This window comes from Girardinichthys multiradiatus, chromosome 20, assembly GCF_021462225.1.
Source record: "Girardinichthys multiradiatus isolate DD_20200921_A chromosome 20, DD_fGirMul_XY1, whole genome shotgun sequence".
Classification (NCBI taxonomy): Eukaryota; Metazoa; Chordata; class Actinopteri; order Cyprinodontiformes; family Goodeidae; genus Girardinichthys; species Girardinichthys multiradiatus.
Genome location: NC_061812.1, coordinates 16,607,110 through 16,633,312, shown reverse-complemented (window position 1 = coordinate 16,633,312; position 26,203 = coordinate 16,607,110). Strand labels below are relative to the sequence as shown.

General features: G+C 38.1%; 1 protein-coding gene across 3 annotated transcripts in view; it reads left to right on the top strand.

The window, feature by feature from the left end:
- Window positions 1-26,203, top strand: part of arhgap9 (Rho GTPase activating protein 9) — a 78,798-nt gene that overhangs the window by 48,614 nt on the left and 3,981 nt on the right. For 2 of the 3 annotated variants that reach the window (XM_047347493.1, XM_047347495.1), the window contains exons 8-20: window positions 2,916-3,062; window positions 3,247-3,336; window positions 4,060-4,121; window positions 5,008-5,095; window positions 7,411-7,506; window positions 7,831-7,929; window positions 9,960-10,065; window positions 10,443-10,562; window positions 14,657-14,755; window positions 16,790-16,867; window positions 17,382-17,435; window positions 18,198-18,332; window positions 24,677-24,782. In XM_047347493.1, the coding sequence (XP_047203449.1) occupies window positions 2,916-3,062; window positions 3,247-3,336; window positions 4,060-4,121; window positions 5,008-5,095; window positions 7,411-7,506; window positions 7,831-7,929; window positions 9,960-10,065; window positions 10,443-10,562; window positions 14,657-14,755; window positions 16,790-16,867; window positions 17,382-17,435; window positions 18,198-18,332; window positions 24,677-24,782 (1,280 nt within the window). The remainder of the gene's footprint in view (window positions 1-2,915; window positions 3,063-3,246; window positions 3,337-4,059; window positions 4,122-5,007; window positions 5,096-7,410; window positions 7,507-7,830; window positions 7,930-9,959; window positions 10,066-10,442; window positions 10,563-14,656; window positions 14,756-16,789; window positions 16,868-17,381; window positions 17,436-18,197; window positions 18,333-24,676; window positions 24,783-26,203) is intronic. The other variant, XM_047347496.1, reaches the window with a different exon arrangement.

Here is a 26,203-nt window from a genome sequence, read left to right as displayed (position 1 = left end):
GCAACTCTGGGTGTAAAAAGAAAGGCTGTTACCCAAGCAGTTCCTACTGCAACATGTTGCGTCACAGTGGGGTGTGGGTGCTCTTGCTTTAAAGCCCTTTTTAAAGGCCTGCTCTTTGCAAAGCAGCAGATTTGGCTCTAAGATTTAATCCTCCCTGTATGAAGAGATACAAACATGAGTAGGGATGTTTAGGCTGATTGTTCTAACTGGGTTACAGAGACAGGGAACTCTAATAAGGCTTTAGATGAGCAAAAAGTAGAAGCCTCTTAGACACTTGAATGTTCTGGCATTGGGCCATAGGTATTATTATTCTGCATTTGAAATAAAAGCATTTTATATGTTCGCTTCTAAATTTGCAGATGTACAGTTTGTGAATATGTTTGTCGCCATCACCCAGACTTAAAATGTTGCTGTTCTGCTTTGTTGTTGTTTCCCGCTGAGAAATTATTTTAAGTATGTAAAATGTTTTAGAGCTGATCTGACACTGAGGGAACTAAAAAGCTTCCTAAAACTAGTTTGAGAAGCAGCAATCTGCTTTGAACTGATAACGTTTACCTTATTTGTACTGTAGCTCATTTTTAACTGGGGCATTTCTCAGTAAAAATAGTCTTTAAGCATTTTAATGAAAAAAGAAAACAGTTGAACACAGGTAAATTGTTCATGCCTTTTATGATAAAGGTTTATTTTCACCAAATGGTGCTGAGTCTGGGTCAGTTTTTGGTCAGCCCCACTTCTTTCTGTTTTCATTGCCAAAGCACAGACTCTTACACCATACAAGCTGTGCCAGCTTGGGTAGAGGCAGGCTCGTGGAGACTGACAACAATGCCATGATCCCTACGTGTAAATCTCCTGTCTTACACGTGGACTCAGCTTTTTGTCTCTGCTGTTGGTTTTAGTGTCATCAGCTGACTAGTTAATAGAAGTCAGTGCTCTGCAGTGGCTTTAATGACTGCTCTATTTCACCTGCATTTAGAAATGTTATTTGTAACTGGTTTTATAAACAGTATCTGTTCTTTAAATATCCCCAGCTAGTGTTAGAAAAAACAAAAAAACCTTGAAATATTGTGTGCAACTTCATTTGTGGCATTTTCTGTAGAGGTCAGAAATCCTGGTAGGATCAAAAGAGTGTTCATGAACGCTAACTGTTGTTTAGAGCAGCGTTTTTACAAATCCTGCTTGAAACAGTGTGAGGAACTTACATTTACGGTGTTGTCTGTAGACACAGATCGGAGACTGGAAATGCTGGTTGGGATTGTAAGGAGGGGTTGTGAACACTGGCTGGTAGTGATTTTAATTTAATCTAAAAAAAATGCTTCACTCAATGCAAAAGGCAATTTTCAAAATAGTACTTCACTTATTAGGCAAACAGGTCTGTGAAAGTAACAGCCCCCCTTTAAGAATTATGTAATTAAGCCATTTTTATTGAAAGCTGAGATCACTGTCACTAGAAACATCCAGACATGATTAAAGCCAGACCTGTAGAATCAAGAAATCACTTAAATAGAACATGTTTGACAGCATGAAGCAGGCTAAAGCATCCCAAAAAGCAACACATCATGCCCCAGTTAAAAAAAATTTAAAACACATGGGAACAAATTTAATGTAATGTAATCTAATGTAATGTAATCTAATCTAACCTAATCTAATGATATCTAACAGTCTGGAAAGGGGCAATGGGTTATTTTTTAGTTTTGGGACTCCAGTGTACCACAAATGGAGGAAACATGTAACACTACCACCTCCCAAAATCACTCCAAATGTTTGTTGAGGATTCATCCAGGAGGTCACAACAGAACCTAGAAGAACATATAAAGCACTGCAGTGCAATTAAGGGGAAGTGTTCATGATTCATGAATAAAAAAGAGACTGGGCATCCATGGAAAAGTTCTAATGCAAAACCACTGATGACCAAAAGAAACAAAAAGTCCTCTTTCACATTTATACTATACTAAAAGGATCTTTAGTATAGTAGTCACATTTAGTCATTTTTATATGTTTTAGGGTTGGTCCAGTTTTAGTCAATGAAAACTCAAAAAAGGTTTTAGTCTAGTTTTAGGTAGTTTTAGTAATAAAAGTGTATTCTCTATCTCTGTATACAAAGTACACTCCTGTAGAGGTCTACAGGTGAGTATAAACATTCAAATGTAGGTATCAGATCTTAAAAAAGCATATATAAGCACACGTGTGCGTGTGTGTATTTCAACTTCATTGTAAGCACACAACAGACGAAACAGCTAGCAGACTCTATGCACACCTAACTTGACCAGTTTAACATATTGCAACATGCTGACAGAAAATAAACACACAAAGAGATGGCCGCACCATCAATGAAGATCAACAAGGCTAATGTTACAGAAGCCAAATGTGCTGTTAATTTAAACTCATAGGGAACAGCAACAGCTCTGAAATGCCACAGTGATCAAAAGCACACCAGCAAGTCCACCTCTGAATGGCTAAAAATATCAGAATAAAGGATTTGCTATCGCCTAGCAAAAAGTCTGGACTTAATCCTAATAAGATACTGTGGCATGACCTTAAACATTCTTGAAAGCCCTCCAGTGTGGCTGAATTAAACCAGCCCTGCAAAGAAGAGTGGCCCAAACCTCCACAGTGATACAAAAGACTTATTGCCAGTTATTACAAACACTTGATAGCATTTATAAAACCTTTTACCATAAAAATAAAAATCATGATTTGAAAAATGCATTTTGTATTTACTCAGGTTTCTTTGATATTAATATTTCTTTGATATGAAACATTTAAGTGAAAAAAAAGTCTCTGAAGGGCGCAAATACTTCTTGGCCGCCACATAAGTGTATCATCTTTTCAGTTAACATGCATTGAATCACCTGTTTTTTTGTCCTTTTTTATTTTTTGTTCCATATTTGCATAACATCAAACATATGATGGTAAAGAGCATCAAGCGAGCTGTCTCCTCCGACACCTTGAGCACATCTGCGTTCACAAAGACAGAAGGACAGTGCCATAACTATGGATCCCACCAGGATTCCAAGCAGCAGCTCAGCCACTTGCAGTCTGCGATCCTGCCTGAGAATGAAACGGTATTCTCCTCCACACAAACACAAACATGTTCACATGCTCATTATCTGCGTATGCAATGTTTACACAAAGCAGAGAGGAAAATTAACAAGCAATTATCGCACAAAACACAGTTCTTTCTGTACACAAACACAGATAAGTAAACAGTGCAGATTATGCTCTCTTTTCTTTTTGCATCTGGTCCAGCTGTGCAGAGATTCCTCCTGCAATGTGACCAACATCATCATTGAATCTCCTTCTCCACAGAGCTCTCCAGACAGTGACGGATGCACGCCGGTGAGAAAATGTTAAATGCTGCTTTTGGAGATGAATCCATGGGAAATGTTTTCTCTTCTTTGGTGCAACAGTTTTCCAAAACTGCTACATTTTCTTCTAATAAAAGACTGATGGAATGTGGTAAATGAGTTTACCAGTTTCAGTCTAATGAATTGCCTATTATGATAATAAAATTAAACCTTCTAAATCGAATCTTTTTCAATGTATTTGCAGACTTTGTAAAGATCAGTAATAACTGCCTTGCCAGGTAGCTCTTCTACTGACCACTTTAAAAGGATCCACTACTACAGCAGATATTTTAGTTGGTCTATATAAAGCACCATTATATTTTGGGGTATCTGTTTACAGTTGCTTTCTCTCACTAACAGGTCTTCCCATACTGCACTGAGTACTTACAGTATAGCTTCACAGACAGTATTTACTCTCTCGCGTCCTAAACGGGGCCATACCACAGTGGGAGATTTCACAGCAGCTCCCCTACTGTTATATTTGGAATGATGCAACAACCAAGTTAAATGGCTTCACTCAGGATTCAGTATATTACAGAGAGAAAAAAAAAACCCTCTGAGGATCTTCACTCATAACATTTAAACATGTCCTTATAGACTCTTTTAATTCCAGCCATCTTCGCCTTTTTAGGTGATAGCGTTAGTTTCAGGATATATATTGAGATGAGAATTGCAGGTTTTCATGGCCTTTAAACCCCTTGATATTTTTTCCTAGGAGCTGGAAAAAGCAGGCCTCTTAAACAAGACAAAGATTGCAGAAGGAGGCAGGAAACTGAGGTGAGGCTGCATTATGTATATGTTTGTAGACAAGTAAAGACAAATGTGATCTTTTGGAATTGAAGCCCATGTCACATTCTGTTGTGTTTGTACCCTTTTTGATTAGAAAAATAGATTTTTAAAAATACTTTCCAAAGGGAAGACTTGGAAAAACTCATTATTTCAAGTTTCTAAGTCTGTTTTTAATTTAAACTTATGCCAAAAATTATTCAGAACCCTTGGCAGAGTTAGGTTTACAGTGATCCTGTTGTTTTATCAACCTCATTCGCCTAACTAAAAAGTAATAGTTATGTTATAGAGCAACCCATCCAGAGTCCTGATTTGCATCTGATAGAGAATCTGTGGATGGAGCTAAAGATTAGGGTGATGACAGGGAGGACTTCCAACTTCAAAGACTTGAGGCTCATTTCCAAAGTCAAATCTTCAAAATACCATGGCACCAGACAAAAGTTTGTTGTATACAAAAGGCTGTTCAGCTATTAAGAGTTTGACTGCTTTAATACCAATAAAGAGATTTCCATTGATTATTGAGGAGGATATGAATATTTTTTTACTTCCCATTTGTTATTAAAATGTAAATAAAAACAGATCAGTAGTTTTCATTGTTTATCCTTTTACAACATTTTATTATCTTTTGTGGGAGGCCTATCTCATTCCTGTCATAAACAAATTTGTGGTTGAATGAAAATAAATGGCTAATTTTGGGCTTAACTAAATCACATAGCAAGCTATGTTGTGCTTGCCCGCTATTGCTTCTGCACCACAAAACCACAACAACACTATAGTGTATTTGGATATTCAACGAATTCTCTGACAAATGGAGGAAAAAATAAATTCCAGAATGATGCAGGATTCTTAATAACAACATTTATTTTTGTGCTTGCAGGAAAAACTGGAGTCCTTCCTGGGTGGTGTTAGTTGGAAACAGTCTGGTTTTCTTCAAGGATCCAAAATCTCAGACACCTTCTAGCTGGGTGAGAGTTTAGACAAACCATGTTTCTGCTGTTTTTGTTTTTTTGTCTATATTTTTTCAGTAACAAAAAACAATAACAATTACAAAGTTGCTGGAAACCTTTTGCATATGGAGTTTTTTTTGGATTTGCTTTGAACACATGGGGAAGTCTTTCAGCCCACCTACAGTGGTCCATGTTGCAGCCATCAGAAACCCTTTATTATCACAGCGTATTTGTTGGCCTTGATTTAATTAGGCATGGTTCAGTTACTGCCAAAGAGATTTTAAAAAGTTACAATTTCCAAACTGACAAGATTTTACTTCATATTGTTCCAATACTAAATTCTGTGGATGTTTTTTCTATATGTTTGTTTAAGTCTATGTATAAATATGAAAATAAAATAATGTAATTGATATCATTAGCTGTAGTACTCAAAATATAGTATTATTTTAGCAGTAGTATATAGGATTGTTGATTTGTTTTTAGGTCTTAAATAAAAGCAATCATATTATACATTATATTTAATGCTGTATAAATACAAAAACACAATCAAATGGTGGTAGAGATTTAATTAAGGCTATTCTTTATTTTCATCAATCAATGTCTTTGTTGGGTTTATGTGGGTTTTAGATCAAAGCCTGTTTAGTGTTAGTTCTGCAAACTGCAAACCTTTCTTTTTTTTAACGTTTTCAAGAGCCTGTTCAGTCATTGATTTTTTGCCGTCTTACCCTGGATTGCAATCTCTCATTAACACACCTCTGTGTTTGATATCCTACTACTGTGTGTGCGGCTGGTCACCGTCAAGCACCTGAAAAACTTGGTAACAGGCTGTGGAGATGATTTCTCTATTTAAATTAGGTGTGTTGGAGCAGATGCACTCTGCAGGAAACTTGCAGGAAACTAGTCATTCAGGACTGGATTTGCCCACCCCTGCTCCGTGAATATGTTAATTATGCATTACAAGTAGCGATTCACCAAGAAATTCACTGGTAATGGAAATCTGACAAGTTTCAGCTTGATCTACCCTGACCCGTGTCCAGCCGGCTGGAAACCTAAAAATCAAATCTTTGTCCAATCAGTAAACACAAAAGGACAACTGAGAAGGACACACTGTACCTAACTGCTTATTTTGTCATTTTAATGCCTTTAACTTTTGACTGTCATTGGATATGTTGGATCTGGAAAAGTTGGTAGCCTTTTGGTAATTACAGAGTGAAGATAAGTTTGTACCCTCTCTAGGAATTACAAACAGAGAGTCCCACTTTAGTGACGCTAACCACACAAGTAGTGCTAATTGCTAATGTAAGATCCTTAAGAACGTTTCAACTGCTCCTTTCGTACTCATTGTGTCTTTGTTTTTAAATAATAGTATAATATTGCCTTACATCCACTCCTCTCTCAGACAGGTGTTGCGTCCTCGCCTCTACTCTTCAGTCATCTTCTTAGACTGCAGTTCTTAAAGAAACATCAGAATTGTCTGAAATCTGAACTGGCCACAAAATTGTTATCAGTGCATCTCTTGTGTCAAGTTAGAAGAACAGCTTGAATGTCTGAAGAGGTCAGAATCCCTGCTTGAAAAGTTGTAGGGTTTTAGCTATCCTGATCTTAAAATATCATATGGCTCCCATATACATAAGAAGTACCTCTAGCTGCAGTTATAATTAGTTTTTTCTCTCCGAAAGTGAGTGCAGATAAATACTTTATCCTCTTTTGTTGCTAATCTAGCAGTTAGCTTGCTCACTAAGCCTAAAAACTGGTAAATCCCAGTGGTTTCTCAACTTCCAAACAGAATCTGATAAGGTTGGGTCTGATCTCATTACCAAATCTTAGTTTTGACTTCCGAGAAATGGGATGCAGGAATGCTTCTGGTTCCTTTGCTTTTGCTTTTTAGTGTCTTTGCTTTAGTTGTGCTCATTATTAGCTCTTCCTCCATATAAGGTGACGTAGATCCATTTTTCAATAGTTCCTTGGGTATTTGCTTCCTTTCTGCACATTTGCCTGCACTTGCTTTAAAATGCTCATCTACTACAACTTTAATACTTTATTAAAAATATCACAAATCTGAACATTTCTTACTTGTTACATTGTCTCCATTGATCAGGACATTGAGACGTAACATTTCCTGAGTACTAAAACTGCAGCTATACACTTCTGTTGCAGGTGTTCTGAGTAAGGGTTAGATATATTAAAGTTAATACAGACCGGGAAAAGTAGCGGTGTTGGGTAGGTGCTGTGTAAGAAAAAAATAATCTATTAGACACTGATGTAGCTTGATTCTGGTAATGTAGAAGGGAAAAAATATACTTACGATTTCTTTGCATGTTAATCAAACTCAGAAACCAGGAAACAGCCGTCCAGAGAGCAGTGTGGATTTAAGAGGAGCGCAGCTGAACTGGGCCAAAGACTTATCCAGCAAGAAAAATGTCTTCAAGGTAAGAAACACTTTACTTCTGTAAAAGTGCAGTGAAAGTATAGTTTTTAAGTTGTTTTATTCAGAAAGGGACACAAGTTTTAAGGGGAATTGTTCATGTAAGGACTCTCGTAGCAGATAAAAATGCAATTCCTGGAAGAAAACAGTCACTGTACAGGAGGAAAGTGAGAGTGGCTCGATGACTCGTCATTGACCTGAAATGAGGAGAAAGAAGCTGTTTAAATTTAGCTTTCCAGAGAAATTTAGTGGAATCCAATTGGGATTATTGGTATAATAAAAAAATTAAACCACAGTTTTCCGGAGAATTGTGCTGTGTTTGTTTTAGCTGCGGACAGTCACCGGCAATGAGTTCCTGCTGCAGTCAGAGATAGACTCTATGATCAGAGAGTGGTACAACACCATCAAGAATGTCATCGACAGGCTGGTGAGATAAACACACTCATAGAAACATGAATTTGCAAGTCGCCACCTCTCTATTAGTGGCTATAATGTTTCCTATTGCATGGTTTCTAAAGTTCCTTGGAACATTTTGTGTGTTTTATGATGTGTTTGGGTTATTCTGGGTGATTTTCTTAAGTCTGGGATAATGAGCTTTCTGTAAAAAATATTTTTTGATTTCATGTTTCACTATTAGTTGCACTCACAGGAAAACCCCTCTTACAAACAAGGCTGTCAGCACCTCAAGTGACTGATGGTATTATTGAGATCATGCTCTGTGTGTCAACCCCAGACTTAGTTTAATAAACTTTCCTCTTGTGGCGTAACACTTACTTCAGAGAATCTGCAACTATTACTAACGTTGCTCATCTGTAAGGTTTTTTGTCTCCTCAAATGAACGCAAGATGTCACTCATAGCTTGGCAGACGAATCTAAAGAGCCTGGTTGAGCTTCCAAACATCTTTTAAATTTGGATGATTAAATAACTATTCCTTCTGAACACTATTACCACTGCAGGCAAGTCCTGGTGTCCAACTGCAGATTTGTGTCTTGACAGATTCTTACCTTACAGGTCTGTGAGCTAACTTTAAACAAACTTTGTGGACCTGAGGTGTGTGTTGTTCTCTCTGTGTTCAGTGTTAGATTATGGTGAACTAATGGTAGGACAGCGGCCAAAGCTTTTTTGTTCATGGCATAATTAAAAGAACTGGAGAGTACTATACAAGGGAAATTCAAATCTCTGCTTATTACTTAACTTAAACCCTGTATGAAAAATAAATATATTCAAAGATTTAACAAAGACTGAAATACTTTTACCCTTGAAGCTTTGCCCATTTTGCCATGGTACAACCACAGGTTTTACTGTATTTAATGTAATAGACAAACACAAAGTAATTGTGAGGTAAAAAAATAATAATGCACGACATTCAAATTATTTCATAAACAAAGATCAGAAAAATATCACCAGCATTTGTATTCTGGCCCTTTTACTTTGATACATCTACATAAAATCCAGTGCAGCCAATTTTCTGCATGACATGCATGGTTTTCAAAACGTTTTTGCAAATCCAAATCTGAACTCAAGCGGCAGAATCTGTTGACGGGGTTACTGTTAGTGGTGCAATCTACAAATCTGACCTTCGTAACAGTGGTGGGAACAAAAGCCATAATAAATCAAATATCAGTATTCTACCATTCATGTAGGGAAGACAGCAAACTTGGTCAGATGAGACCAAAGTTCAACTTTTTGGCCTCCATGTAAAATGACACTACATATCTCCCTGAACTCACCTTACCTATGGTAACACACGGTGGTGGTGACATCATGCTGTGTGCATACTTTTCTTCAGCAGGAACTGTTCAGAGTAAATGGGAAGTCGGGTGACGGTCGGAGACTGGGCTTTAGGTTCACCTTCCAGCAGGACAACGACCCTAAACATGCAGCAAACATATTCATTAGTTAGAACGGCTCAGTCAAAGTCCAGACTTAAATCTAATTTGGAATCTGTGCCAAAACCTTGAGTTCACAAATGATCTCCATCCATTATGACTGAATATTAGTTATTTTGCAAAAAAGAATGAACAATTTCCCTCTATAGATGTGCAAAGGTGGTGGAGACATACCTCAAAAGACTTTAATTACAGTTAGAGGTAGTTTTAAGTATTTACTCAGGAAAGCTGAACATCCACTTTTCAGATTTTTATTAGTAAACACAAAATGGTAAACCATGTATTTTCCTTCCTACTGACATTGTCTTACTTTTTGAATGCCAGTCACATAAATCCAAAAAAACATTGAAGTGTTTGGTTATCATGTTTAAAATGTAAAAAACAACTCAGTGGGGTCGAAAAATAAAAGAAAACATTTTATTCTTGATCAATAGTTCTTCAGGCTTTCTGGAAATCTGTGAAAGTTTTTCTCATGTCTAGCTTGGAAGCAAAGTATAAATACATTTGGGGGTTGTTTAAACCTTTGCACAGCATTACTCAATATTAACCTTTCTGTTTGCTCCATAGGATCGGGAAAATCCATTAGATAACATCCTTCAGTACTCTTTGAGGAGAGCTGGTAGCGTGGAGATGCTGGACCACAGTGGTGATGAGGATGAGAGGAGAAGTTCTCGTGAGTCGTGACCATCTGTTACATCTGATCACTTCATAATAGCTGCCTTCCTTCCATTCTTGCCCTCCTCTCTAGTTCACAGCCTCTCTCTGCATCATCACTCTTTTCTCTGAACCTCCATGCAGGCTTCTTACATCCCTCTATCCTGACCTCCATCATCTCCTCTATCAAGCCCACCTATATTTTAGCTCAGCCCCCATGGCAGATAATCCCACCATCAGTCCTGGCTCACCTCCGCCGTCGCCCGGCACTCCCCCTTTTCATTCTCACCACCATACCCCCTCCTATATTCTCCTGGCCCGCAGCCGAATGCCCCGCACTGACCTCCTCTTCCTTGTCTTCCCTCTCTGCTGCCTCCTCTTCTTCTCCCTGTGTAGTCCCTCGCTCTGCGTCCAACCTGGAAAACACAGAGAAGAAAAGAGTGAAGACCCGGCTGAAGAAACTGATCCTGAAGAGACCTCCTCTGCAGGCTCTGCAGGAGAAAGGACTCATTAAAGGTAAGATTGCCTTTAAATCTAAGTACTGCAATGTTTATTTAGGGGTATAGGTGGGGAATCAGGAAATTATGTGTAATTATTACAAGACAGTAGTCTTAAAGCAGAACCAGAAGCTTTTTTTTTTATTTATGCAAAGAAATGGTACTATTTTAGTGAAGCAGATTAAAGTTATGATGGCAGGCAGGAAGTGTCAGCATTTATCCTGCAGTGATGCCACATTCCCTAGTGAATGTGTGATGCAATCCTCCTGATCTGTTTAGTAAGTAACTTTTTTTTCTGCACTAGTAACAAAACATAATTTATTCATCCTTCTTTAAGCTGGAGTGGGCAGTCATGTTATTTAAAATATTCTTTATGAACCATTTAATAAAACATGGTCCAAGTGCTCTTGGAGATAAAGACTTTGACACCTCATCGAGGTTTTGTTTTTAGATGCTGGGTAAAATAAATAAGAGCTTTTCAGAGAAAATCCATAATGGCTGCTCTATAAACACAGATACACATTCATGTTCTCTCAGATCTACTGGTGGGAACTTGGTCATTATAGCCAGCTGCCTACAATCCTAAACAACAGATAGTGATTATCAGCAAATCTACTTACAGATTTTAAGCTACATTTAAATAACTTATATATTTTTCTGTATCATTGTCCATTTGAAGCTTGATGCCTGTAAATATTGAACTATTTTTAGATGCTTTGAAAGAATACTTTTTTCAAATATCAATATTCTTGTTGCATGACTTTATTAAAGACCTATTTGTACTTGTTTACTGAAACCTTTTCAAAAGAAGGAGTTTGAACTCCATGAACACTTGGCTTCTTAGTAGGTGTGCATAGCCATCCTGGACTTAGGTCTTCTCCCAGAAGACCTCTGGTAGCCAAGTACAAATTTTCAGAAAGAGGTGTATGTCTCAGAAAAGGGAATAAAAAATAATTGTGCATTTTATGTTATACAATTAAGCTTAAAACTATTTTCTTTTCTGTTGCAAATGTTAGAATTGTTAGTTAAGCCATTTTAATGAAAACATTATAATATACATTATTTTGATAAGATTTCAAGCCAACTGCACAGCTGTAGGAGTTTTTGTGCCCTTAGGAGGAGCTTGAAAGCCCTTGCTGCCTCTGTTATTAAAATGATAAGTGTTTTTTGTTTCTTTTCTTTTCTTCACTTCAGTCATGTTGTCAGATCAAATATGATAACAAAACATGACTTTAACATACCACAGAAAGTCTCATTGATAAATTTTATTCAACAATGATCAAGCTAAAATGGAAACGTTTGTGAAAAATGAAGAACCACAGCCCTTAAATACATACAAAATACAAAAAAAACAAGAATTTAAAGAGTGTATGTTCCTTTTACTGACACTATCTGTATGTTTCGCCAAATTCCAACTTAAACAGAAAGTATCTTAATATTTATCTTAAACATTCACTGTGACTTCATTATAAACCAGGGTTCAAATTTTGTTCATATTTTTGAGATTTCTTTTACGTATAATATATATATCTTTAAAACCAGTACATTGTCACATTTAGGCAGTTATATTTACTTGAGTAACGTTTAGAAAAAAAAATGTAGTTCTTGGAATAGTTTCACTTCACTGTCTTCTTTCCTTCTACTTGAGTAATATTATTTTGAAATATCACTGCTCTTACTTTCTGACCTTTCTACCAAACTCTAGTTACTTTATTGAATGAACTACAAGGATGTTTTCTTCTGAGCCTGTTGTGCCATTTGGAGGTCAAGTGAACATACAGTAGATATTGTCACTGGAAGTACTTTGCACTGTTCTGACATATGTACATTACCCACTGTATGTATTGCTTTTAAGGGCTTTATGTTGTGGAAAACTCAAATCCTGCACCAGTTTCATATTTCGTAATGGTGTGATTAATTTTTACTCATTTTTTATTATTCTAAGTACCAGAACCTGTACATAGTTTCATCTTTTGTTTGTATGATTACAGAATATTCCTAAATTAAATTGGATTAAACAGTATTATTCAAGTACTCAGTGCTTAAGTAGAATGTTTACCAAATACTTTTTTACTCTTACTAATTGTTTGAATGATTACTTTTTCTTTTACATGAGTAAAAATATAATGATGTAATTGTCTGGCTACTCTAATCACCTCTGTATAAAAAACACAAATATTTAGTATTAGTATTATTAAGAACTGATTACATTCTTTCTTTTTGTGGTTGAAGGTCAAATGTGCACACACAGGGAGGTAGACAGAGGCGTAAAAGCACCAAATTTATTCTGGTTGGTTTGTTGTTACTTTAACTCCTATTTTACTGTAAATTGTTAGTCTTTGTGGTCATTAGATCACCATTATAAAGTGATGTGTAAAAACAAACACAACAGCCTGATAACTACTCATGCAAGACAAATATTATAAACAGTTTTTAATAGTGCAAAATCAGTGCTGAAACTAGACGGGCAGAATTCATTGTTGCAGTTCTGGTTCTGGGTTCAAATGACCGAAATGCAGCTTCTTTTAGAACATGTTTATAGAGACAAATTCAGACATAAAAAAATGATCTAACAAACCAGCATCCTACCCAGGAAAGAACTCTGTGGCAACCCCTGTTTGACTTTATTTACCCACATGGGGGAATGACCATTTGTGCATTCAGGTAGATGATGTAATTTCTGCTCTAGTTCTGACCCACATTGTTAATCTCAAAACCACAGCCGTCAGCCCTCCCATTTTTCCCAGCAACTTGACCAGGTTACTTAATATTAAGAGCCATGCAGTGGTTGATGTAAAACATAGTGGCAGTTAAAAGTCTCTATTTTCTATGCATAATCAGTCTGTGTTTTACTATTAAGGGTTTACTGCACAACAGTAATGCAGTAGTCAAAATGTAATCCAGAAAACACACTCTGTCTTGCCACTGAAACTCTGTTGCTCCATCCAATTTTTTCATAATAACGTTTTGGACCTAAAAAGTGACTTCAAACTAACCCTACACATGTGGAGGTTGGGAGAAAACTAAAATAATGTACAAAAAGACAGCAAGTGCATCCAAGTCTGTCTCAGTAATGCTGCTAAGAGAGAGAGAGACAGAGAGAGAGAGGAAAGAAAGAAAGAAAGACAGAAAGAAAGAAGCAAATTATCCTGACATGCACAAATAACATTTGACGGTTGACTCTATGATCTGCCTGCTGACTTATTGCTAGACCTATCTGTGGCAGTGGGATGAACATGTTGAGATCCGACTCCTTCACCTATTTACTTCCACAAATCTCTCCTGCTCTTACTGCAAAAAATATTATTTTGGAAAAGTAAGCATGCTTATTCCATCCTTTTTTATGTTGCCAGTAAGCGGTAACACTTCCATTTGACATAATCCCCGTAGCAAGGTCTTTTTTGTTCTCAAGAATGTAATCTGCTTTTTTCTTTAAAAGTTACTTGTTTCCGAAGGCTCTCTTTGTGTCAGAATAGTCCATTTTAGAATTATTTATCTGTTTTCGAGAACAAAAGAAAGTCTGATTGTGACTTATGCTTTTTATTTTTCTTCTGGTTCTAAAATATGGTGATTGAATGGTATTTTAATGAACAGTAATGAATTCTTTAATTTTAAATCTTTTGTTGTATTATTTGACTTACTTGAGTAAGATTTCTGACTCTTTAGCTATGAAACAGCAACATGTATCCCAGCACTGTTGAATATGTGAAAAGTAATTATGTTACATTTCGCATTAACAATAGGATTATTGGAAGGCTGACTTTTACATTGAAAGGCAGTAATCTGGATTATGCTTGTAAATTTTGTTGCTGGTACTTTGCAGCGTGAACTTCTTTTTAAAAAACATAAACTCCTCCATTGTAGCTGGATAATGGTGCCACACATTTAAGTTACTCTATAGTTCATGGAGTATAGTGCATGAGTTGAATTGCATCATCCAGTAAGAGCAAACACGTCTGCTGGGAACTGAGTCAAACGGGAGGGGGTTTCTCCCGCATTGAAAATCGTTTTCAGAAGATTAACCACAGCTTGTAGCTCTGACATGATGAAAAAAGACCTTCTAAACCAACATAAAAAAAAGCCTGGTTGTGTCCATCTGTCTTTGCCCCTCAGATCAGGTGTTTGGCTGCCGCCTGGAGATGCTCTGCGAGAGAGAGAAGAGCACCGTCCCTCGCTTCGTCAGACTTTGCACGGAGGCCGTGGAGAAGAGAGGTACAGTCACTGCAAACCCGTGATCACAGCTAACTGTGGACACTGGGGAGAAATGTCTTGAAATCTGTTCAGTGGATCATCTGACAGCATTTGAGCCCACTGCTTTTACAGATTTATGCCATAAATCCTCTAAAGCGCATCTGCTAAAAATAGTTATGATGGCCCAATGGAGAGCGAAAACAACAATGCTGTGATCCAGAGAGTATCTGATGACAGCTGCCAGCCTGGGAGAGAGATAAATGAGAGAAAATTGACTTGTTTCGAAACAATGCGGCAATGAATATTTCATGCACAGAAGAAAAACCTATTGACATTTTAAAACCTGGTTTTGATTAAATAAATATGGCAAGGAAGTAGCAGTGTGAGTTCAGGGCATTTAAGGCAATGATGTAACCTATGCCTAAGGGAGATAAATATTTTTTTAATAGCTACGAGAAATAAAGGTATACTCCTCCATAATTTCTTAAAGGTATAAAGAAGTTTGTTTGCATGGATAAATAAGGAATTACAAAGTCTACGCAAGGTGAAAAGAAGAAACATATTCTCCACTTGAACTTTTTTTTAAAATTTACTTTCAAAGATGACTGGAAAAACTACTGGTTTCAGTTTGAATGAATACTACTTCACACTTTCCACCCCTTAAATCTTATGAGTCTGTCTAGATCATATCATGATTGTCAGTCAGTCAGTCATTTTTTATACTGCTTCTTCCATAGTGGGTCGAGGGGAAGCTGGTGCCTATCTCCAGCAGTCTATGGGCGGGAGGCGGGGTACACCCCGGACAAGTCGCCAGTCCATCGCAGGGCAACACACAAACAACCATGCACACACTCATTCACACATCTAAGGGCAATTTAGAAAGACCAATTAACCTAACAGGCATGTCTTTGGACTGTGGGAGGAAGCCGGAGTACCCAGTGAGAACCCACGCATGCACGGGGAGAACATGCAAACTCCATGCAGAAAGACCCCCAGCCGGGAGTCGAACCCAGGACCTTCTTGCTGCAAGGCAAAAAAATGTGAAATAACTCAAAATATCTTTTATATTTTAGATTCTTTATAATAACCCCCCTTTGCTCTGATAACTGCTTTGTACACTCCGGGCCTCCACTGGATGAGCTTCATGAGGTAGTCTCCTGAAATGGTTTTCAAGGAGTTCCTACAAGTAGTAATAAAAATAAAGGCAAACAACCGAATGAGCAGGTGTGTCCAAACTTTATGGTCCCATTCCTGCTGAACTTGTGTAAGTCATTTGTAGGCCACCTTGGTCACACACCCTTTTAGTTTTCTTTCTATGGGACTGAGGTCAGAGCATTGTGATGTCCATTCCATAACACTGACTTTATTGTCTTTAAGGCCCCTTTGTAACTGTATGCTTAGGGTCATTTTTCATTTGGATGACCTCTTGTGCCCGAGCTTTAAATTCATGGCTGATGTCTTGAAACTTTGATTCAGTATTACAATATTTCTTTACTCATGACACCATCACCTTTATATGGTTCACCACTCCTTCCTGCAGCAAGACATCCACACAGCATGATGCTGCCACCCCTGTACTTCACAGTTAGTTTGGTTTCTCACACTTACTAGTTTATCTCCTTTTCCTCAAAATAAAACAATGGTCATTATGTGCATATGTTCAGATGGAAATTACAATAAAAAAAAGAAGCGTACAGTTGGGCATTTTGTTCTTTTTCAGATCCGTCTAGTGGCTTTAAGTTTTGTGTGCTAGAACTGTCAGGCCTTTGTCAAATATCGAGTGGTGAAATGTTAAGAACAAACTCTGAGGTATTCATAGGATGTCATGCAATCATGTAACATGTCTACATTTTTTTTTTTGGATTGCTAAACTTCTCATAGCTCCACCTTGTCACTTAACTATAAGGACTTATGCAGTGCAGCACACTACATTACGTTTGCACAGGTATTGATTGTCAGACAACAAAAGGGAAGCTCCATAAACTCCCAAGGTTGTAAACTGTTATACGTTTTGGAGATCTGTGCATCTAACCTGCTGTGGGTGATGTTTTGCAGGACTGGATACTGATGGCATCTACAGAGTCTCGGGAAATCTGGCTGTGATTCAGAAACTTCGCTTTCTGGTGGACCACGGTGAGGATGAAGGGGAGGAGGGGAAACGTGCACATGTGTGAATTCCAGATAATTTTGTCAGTGACATGGAAATCTAATCTAATTGCTGTTTTTGTAGCTCTGTTATAGCCTCTCAGAAGTATAGTTATTTAAAACCATACAATTATTGTTAAAAGAAAGTACATCCTCTGCCATGTGTTTAGTTTTAATATATAAATGATCTGGTCTTTACTATTGAAATCTAACTCAAAGTGTAAAAAGCACAAATCCCAGATTTCATCTATGTGATTACTTATCAAACAGAGATGAACATAACAAAGAAAATGTTCGATATGCACAAAATAAGTAAAACCCTCTATTTAAAAGGGTATTGTACTTTTGATTTTAACCATGATTGTTAATAATATGTCCTAAATATAAAAGTGATTGTAAACCTGAATGAAATCTTTGACTGTCCGACCTACACTACACAACCCCTGTGTTGATAAAGCGGACGCAGCAGAAATCCGTCTGAGTTAACTGTTGGTTTTTGCAGAACGAGCGCTGACCACAGATGGCCGTTTCATGTTCCCAGCGGACCTGGTGCAAGGTAGACTCAGGCAAAGGGAGAATAAAATCGGCCCGCTTTCACTTCTAACTCGGCCTGCTTTGTGTTGCGTGTATCGTGCGCTGTATAATGTGAATACCTCAGTGGGGGAAAAAGTCCCCACAATGCCCACCCAGAGAGCTGACTATAGCAGAGCTCAGCTGCCGTGCAGACGGGAGCAGAATAGCATTTTCTTCCCCTCTCTTTTGTCATTGTTGTGATACTGTTTGCTTGATGTGTGTGTCCCTTAAGGCCTCTGTGCTTCAAGATTTCTGATGTAATAACATGCAGCAGGTTGTACAGAGTTATCACGCAGTCCATGGGTGCCACCAAGTGGGCAGAGCAGAGAATCATCTGTTTTTTACATGCTTTTACCTCACAGCAGTACTTCTGAATGATACTTCCTTTTTGAATTGTAGATGTTGCTATTCCTCAAAACATTTTGGTCTTTTGGTCCAATTTAAGAAGCATTAGTCAGACTTGTTAAAAATGAAGTGTTCTTCATCGCCTAAAGAGTGTGTGTGTGTAAGCGTAGGTGTTTATTTTGTGTGTTTTCTTACTTTTCTTACCCTATCTCCGTCCTGCAGCTACCAGCCTTCATGTTACGCCTCAGCCCTGAAGTAACTTTGCTCACTGCTCATGTCAAATGGTCCAACTAAAGTCTTTCTCTCTTTTTTCCCCTTTCATTCACTTCCTCTGACTCCATTTGTCTGAATATTTTTTCTTCTCCTTCCCCCTCCCTTCTAATCCTCCTACTTGTCTCAGAGGAGAAGTTGAATTTGGACCAGAGCGAGTGGGAGGACATCCATGTCGTCACAGGGGCTTTGAAACTTTTCTTCCGCGAACTTCCCGAGCCACTCGTTCCCTACGGCTTCTTCACCGACATCGTGGAGACAGTCAGTGAGTGGTCGCCTTCAGCTCCTTTTCATATGGGTTACATTATAAACAGCACAGTTTATTTAGTCTCACCGAACACTAAGGAAGAGTGACGTAAACTGACAATCATCTTTAATCGGTCCGTCAAGGGAGAAATTTAAATGCAGTAACTTGTAACAGTATTTATGCTCCCTGAGGTTTCCACATTTTGTCATGTTATAGCCACAAACTTCAAAGTATTTTATGTGATAGACCAACACAAAGTAGAGCATAATTGTGACATGAAAGGAACATGATAGATGTTTTGTTGTTTTACAAATTAAAGTATAAAAATTGTGGTGTGCATTTGTATTCTGCCTCTTTGAGTCAATACTTTGTAGAACTACCTTTAGCTATAATAACATCTGCAAGTCTTTTGGGTGAACATATGGACATGCACTAATTCGATCAGCTTCCCTATCCCCACAGCATGATGCTGCCCCCAGTGTTTCACCCTGGGAAAGTTTCATTCAGTTTTCCATCACATGAAGGCCCAAAGCTCAGTTTTGGTCTCACCCAACCAGAGCTTTCTTCCACATGTTTGCTGTATCCCCTACATGGTTTGAGACTTAATATTTCTTATGGTTTTCTCTCAACAATAGATTTCGTCTTGCCACTCTTCCATAAAGGCCACAGAGCATGACTAAAAGCTGTCCTGTCAACAGATTATCCCACCTGAGATGTGGTGTGTGATGCATGCTCTTTCCATTTTCAGAAGATACAGGTCCTTCTCAAAATATTAGCATATTGTGATAAAGTTCATTATTTTCCATAATGTCATGATGAAAATTTAACATTCATATATTTTTGATTCATTGCACACTAACTGAAATATTTCAGGTCTTTTATTGTCTTAATACGGATGATTTTGGCATACAGCTCATGAAAACCCAAAATTCCTATCTCACAAAATTAGCATATCATTAAAAGGGTCTCTAAACGAGCTATGAACCTAATCATCTGAATTAACGAGTTAACTCTAAACACCTGCAAAAGATTCCTGAGGCCTTTAAAACTCCCAGCCTGATTCATCGCTCAAAACCCCAATCATGGGTAAGACTGCCGACCTGACTGCTGTCCAGAAGGCCACTATTGACACCCTCAAGCAAGAGGGTAAGACACAGAAAGAAATTTCTAAACGAATAGGCTGTTCCCAGAGTGCTGTATCAAGGCACCTCAGTGGGAAGTCTGTGGGAAGAAAAAAGTGTGGCAGAAAACGCTGCACAATGAGAAGAGGTGACCGGACCCTGAGGAAGATTGTGGAGAAGGGCCGATTCCAGACCTTGGGGGACCTGCGGAAGCAGTGGACTGAGTCTGGAGTAGAAACATCCAGAGCCACCGTGCACAGGCGTGTGCAGGAAATGGGCTACAGGTGCCGCATTCCCCAGGTCAAGCCACCTTTGAACCAGAAACAGCGGCAGAAGCGCCTGACCTGAGCTACAGAGAAGCAGCACTGGACTGTTGCTCAGTGGTCCAAAGTACCTTTTTCGGATGAAAGCAAATTCTGCATGTCATTTGGAAATCAAGGTGCCAGAGTCTGGAGGAAGACTGGGGAGAAGGAAATGCCAAAATGCCAGAAGTCCAGTGTCAAGTACCCACAGTCAGTGATGGTCTGGGTTGCCGTGTCAGCTGCTGGTGTTGGTCCACTGTGTTTTATCAAGGGCAGGGTCAATGCAGCTAGCTATCAGGAGATTTTGGAGCACTTCATGCTTCCATCTGCTGAAAAGCTTTATGGAGATGAAGATTTCATTTTTCAGCATGACCTGGCACCTGCTCACAGTGCCAAAACCACTGGTAAATGGTTTACTGACCATGGTATCACTGTGCTCAATTGGCCTGCCAACTCTCCTGACCTGAACCCCATAGAGAATCTGTGGGATATTGTGAAGAGAACGTTGAGAGACTCAAGACCCAACACTCTGGATGAGCTAAAGGCCGCTATCGAAGCATCCTGGGCCTTCATAAGACCTCAGCAGTGCCACAGGCTGATTGCCTCCATGCCACGCCGCATTGAAGCAGTCATTTCTGCAAAAGGATTCCCGACCAAGTATTGAGTGCATAACTGTACATGATTATTTGAAGGTTGACGTTTTTTGTATTAAAAACACTTTTCTTTTATTGGTCGGATGAAATATGCTAATTTTGTGAGATAGGAATTTTGGGTTTTCATGAGCTGTATGCCAAAATCATCCGTATTAAGACAATAAAATACCTGAAATATTTCAGTTAGTGTGCAATGAATCTAAAATATATGAATGTTAAATTTTTATCATGACGTTATGGAAAATAATGAACTTCATCACAATATGCTAATATTTTGAGAAGGACCTGTAGACTAGACAGTGCTCTGTCAGGTGTTCAAAGCTTCTCCACAACTTTATTCCTGACAACCTGCTGTGTCTTCTTGTTGCTTTTTTGTTCTCTCTTGCGAACCTCTAAGGCCTTCACAGGACAGCTATGTTTATATATATTTACTTCTACAGTGGATTTTATTTGAGGGTATCAGAGTAAAGCAGGAATACAAATACACATTTCTTTGATTTTTCTCTGTAAAGAAATGTGAAACCTATGAGTCCCTTTCTTTTCACGTGTTATGTGCTACTTAGTATTGGTCAATCACATAAACTGCACATAAGATTCACTGAAGTGACAATATGTGAGAGGTTCATGGGGTATAAAATACTTGCAGCATACTGTGCTTGTCTATTTGTTTCATAACTGGCTACACAGCAGATGTGAGTGAAGATAAAACAACTTACCAAACACATTAAAACAATTTGCATTATTATTGATCTGAAACATTTTTAAACCTCAAAGCTTTTTGTGTAGGATACGTATTAGTTTTTGCTCTTAGTATTTTAAATCTGTGTGGTGTTATTTTTAAAATCAGCTACTGAAACATTTAGACCACCAGACCACTTGCGCTACAAATATTTTGATTTAATCTCTTTGTGTTTTTTCTCAGCATGTTTCATAATGAATATTCGCTGTGTTTTTACTTCTAATGAGTCAAAACCAGGACAGAATTCAATCTAGGATTTTCTCACCTTGTGACCATCACATTGTGAGGTCAAAGAATATGTTCTATTTATGCTACGGCATCTTTTCTTCAAAATGTGATTGAATATCAATGATTTTCATATGATTGATTTTGATTATTGGATGGAAAAATGGGGAGAAGATTTAATATGGAAGTAACATTTCTTCAGCTTTGAAAAGTTTTTGATCCATTCTTCTAAACTCCACTGTTGCATTTTAGTCTCATTCATTCACAAACCCGTTTTTTGCACTATCCAGAGTTGTCTAGCTTATCTTTCACTGAAGGACAGTGATGTTCTTTTTGAACAAGTCTGCCATTACAGCCCTGCCGTGCAATGCAATCTTTGATGGTTGCTTTTGTTGAGCTTAAAAAACATTTCATTGATTCATCTCTTCTACCATCATCTGCTGGGGAAGCAGCATCAGAGCCAGGGACTTAAAAAAACTCAACAAGCTGATAAAAAAGGCTGGCTCTGTTCTGGGGACTCCTCTGGAACCTCTGGAGATCATTGTGGAAAGAAGGATTCTTCATAAAATGAAGAACATTATGGAGAACCCTGAGCATCCTCTTCATGAGACTGTCCTACAACAACAGAGTGTCTTCAGTCAGAGGCTTCTTCAGATCTGCTGTAAGACGGAGCGCTACAGGAGATCCTTCCTGCCCACAGCCATCAGCATCTACAACGGCTCTTTGAGGAAACCTTCATAATATGAGCTATAACAACATTTAATTTCCCTTTGGGATTAATAAAGTATTTTTGAATTGAATTGAATTGAATTGAAAACTACTTCTCTGCGTTGGAAAGTATTTGAAAACTCAGATTTGCTTGCACAAGGTCTCCCCCCTGTTCAAATCACTGTGCACATTAAAGCACACACCACCCCATGGGAAGAGCCACGATCATTCAGGGCATTCATGTTTTATACAATGGATGACATGAAACTAAATCACAGTGATTGAGGGTGGAATCCATGGGTTAGACCTTTGACTCCCCTTCGTGGAGATGAAGCCTCACTTCCGTCTCTGCCTCGGGTTCCTTACCCCTGCTGGTCAGTCTGTCTTGTTCTTGTTATTCAGGTAGTTCATTTACGTCAACAACTTTTTATTATTCCGATAGTTTGTTGTCATATGGGGCTCAGAACCTGCGTCACAGTAAGCACTTGTCAATCTGTGCCAGGATTCTGTCTCACACAATGCAGCAGGCTGCTGTTTTGGGGCACCTTTTAAAAGACAACTTTTCACCCTAACGCTGGACAGCCAGTCTGTTACTGGATTGTTCTGCCTTTGATCAAATATGAAATAGTGCATCTGTTCTCCACTTAAATATCTTTTGTATGACTGTTTGAAGACATTTAAAGGATTTTTATTATTTAGCACATTTGCAAATAGTATATTAAAACCCAAAGGATGGCGTAAAAACTGTGCCTCTGCATGAATTTAAAGCGAGGGATTTATAATTATGTACTGACAAAAACAAGCGATGCCGGTTTATAGAGGGTGGGCTTTATAAACAAAAATCACTAGCTTGTCAAATGTAATGTTTTTAATCATTTTTAAACTGTAACAGAGCTCATTTTTCTTCTCTACAGATGACATAAGAGGCTTTAAATTCAATACATTTGTTTATTTCTCCCCCTTGCATGTCTTCAAATCCTCTAAGTTGACTCCCTCTCACCAAAGAACATAAATCTTAAAAAAAAAAAAAAAACATGATAAATCTACAAAATTCAGTTAAACTTATTAATTTAGGACCGATTCACAGCAAAGATAATCTAGTTGTAATAAAAAATTATCCAGATTAAATTTCCATACAGTCAGATGTAGCACAAATAGCTTTATAGAAGTTAACAACAAAGATATGGTATGCAAACAATGAACAATCACACCAACAAATGCCTAACTCAGAAAATAAGAAAATATTTATTAAAAGCAAGAATGGAAAGTCAGCAAAAATGTGGAGCTGAGGAGACAAAAATACGACAAATTAACTCAGATAAAACATAAAATAATTCATTTGGGATGAGATCTAAAATAGTAAAACAACACTGGATAAGAAATAATACAAAAGACCAAAAAATCTAAATAAAATGTTATAGAACCAAACAAAAAAAACTTAAAATCTGGAAACTGACAAAGTAAATAAAATAAAATATGTTGAAAGTTCAAGAAAAATTCAGACTCAAAAGATTTAATTTGCTTTGAGAAACATCAACACCCTCAACAGTGTTCAGGTCTTCAGGTAAGGGCTGTAATAAAAACATTATGCCTCACAGACAGGTTTGTTTTAACTTTTGGTACCAGCTTAAAACCTTTTTTACTGATGACTGCAGAACCGTAGCAATTTAATATCATGTTATAACTCACAAGTAGCCAGTGGAGTTATATGAGCTTGCTTACTGGTACTCATCAGCTTTAAAACTGCTGAATTTTGTAGCAACTTCGGAGGGGCTATGCTCTTCTTAGTAAGACCAGAAAGCTGAGCACCAATCAATAATCAATGGTTTGGTCTTTATGTATTGGTCTGAGGGAGAAAATACCACCTAAAACATTCTTTATGCGGAAAACAAACATTTTATCTTTACTTTTTTACAATCCCCCAAGCTGTGCAAGAATAAGTTGAAGAGGAACAGGTCCCTTTTAACAGCAAGAAGCCTTCAACAGAACCAGGCTCAGGATCTACAGGTCAGCTGCCTCAAACAGCTGGACACTTAGACGGGAGAGAATAGACATAGAAAAACCATATGGCCAGGGGTACTTTGTATGACAAAGAAAAAATAAAGCGAACCCAACATGAATGGCAGCACTAAATGCCAATAATGCATTAAAGGAGAGCAGAGTGAGGGATAATGGTCCGTATGTCTAGATGAGATCAAATGTTTTCCCAAATTAAAATTGTGTGGTTAAATTTAGCAGAAGGATCATGAGATCTTTCTGACAAGAAAAAAAAAGCTCATTTATTTTAATCTATTCATTTAATTTGCCTCAACTTGCCTGATATAACTCTGTATCAGTCTTTGACCCTACTCAAAATAATTTCCCATGAAAATAATTGAATGAATTTATAATTCATGTTTATATCTGTTACTGTCAGCACTTGTCTTGTCTGTTTGTCACACCGCTGTGGTGACATTTGATAACAACACACTTCTGTATCAGATTAAACAGTGTTTTTTTGTTGAGTTAATATGAGTAAATATGTAAATCAGGTTTTTAGATGCTGTTAAAGAAGAAACTGCAAGTCAAAAGGTGATAATTATGTTGATCTGACACATTTCTTGATGTGTTGCAGAGATGATGGACCACATGGACAAAGTGGATCGGCTGAAGTGTCTGGTGCTTAACATGCCCCCTCCAAACCACGACACCCTGAAGTTCATATGCCTGCATCTCAGACGGTGAGCGGATGGGTTTAAAATGACATTTAGTTCATCTAGGCTGGTGTGTTTATGTGCATCTGTGGGTTTCTTTTGTTTTTCATTGTTGTAATGTTTGAAGGAATTTCACTAAACGGCCTGACAACTACAATGATTTCTTTATCAGTTTTCCTTTTGAATCTGACCACAAGAGGGAGTAGGCTTTCCGTGTGTCCCTTATAAATCCCTGTCAGCAATTCTCATGGCCGCAGTGCCTGAAGTGTACCAGGATCACGCTGTTGTTAAGTTTGGGTTACTGTGAAGATGAAAAGGCTGGCAGCGGATGAATGGCGTACAATGTTCTGCGAGCCAGTTCCTTTTACAATACATAAAATGTGTGTTTTTTACCGCCTATGGTTTTTTTTCTTCCACTCAAGGGGTGAGCGTTCGTGTTGTGAGGCTCATGTTTGTGCCAGGGTGTGGTGGACCCCATGAATTTGTCAGCTCTGTGTCTTTCCCTCATTTTCCCTCTCATGTCATTCCTCTCTCTGGTTTTCATTTATTACCTCCCTACTCAATCACCCCCCACCTCCTCTGTCTTGCTATCTCCTTTTTCCTCGCTTCCTCTCTATCCTTCTCGTTCTTTTCATCCTTCATTTGCTTGCCTCTTCCTTTTTTTCTCTTTCTCCCCCATTTGTCTTCCTTCTTCTTCTCATTTTTGCCTCGAAGGTCCCATGGGAGCCTTGTGGTTCGTCTGCTGGAAGTCATACCAACACCACCGCCGCCACCACTGGAACCTCGCTCTCTTTTCTCTCTCTTTACCCTCTTCCTCACTCACTTCTTCTTTTTTTTTCCTCTTCCCTATGCTCTCTCCATTTTTTTCTTCTCTTTTTAATGTGGAAGTTTTGAGCAATTCCTGGCTTCTTCTGTGGCTTGGTGGGAATGGCATTTTTAGAAGAATGCCTCATGCTGTGGCTTTAACCCATTCCTGAGTCCCCTGCTAGTACCGCACAGTCAAATATACCAACATAGGTGTTTTTAGAACACATCTAAAGTGCAAAACTCATTAGTTTGTATACATCTGCAATCTTCAGAGAAGTGTTAACTTGGTAATGTCTGACTAGCAGAACCAAAAAAGAAATAGATCTGAAGCTGCTTGGAATATCGTTGGGGTTTGAGGGTTTGGGACATAAACCTGTTACGATGAAGAACTGATGCTTACTTAATTTCTTCTTTCAGTTCATCTTCATCAAGGGACAGAAATTAGATTTTAATTTTATGGCACTTCATTCAAGCACAGCTCTGACATTTGACTCGAAGCCACAAGTGTCGGCTTCATGGTGGCCCTCTTGGAAATGTCAGCAAAACAAGAAACGTCCAGTTGCAAGTCAGATTCTGTCAAGCCTTTGGAATGAACAGAATTTCAGGATGTATTGCTCCTATAATGTGGTCCGTGTCATTGC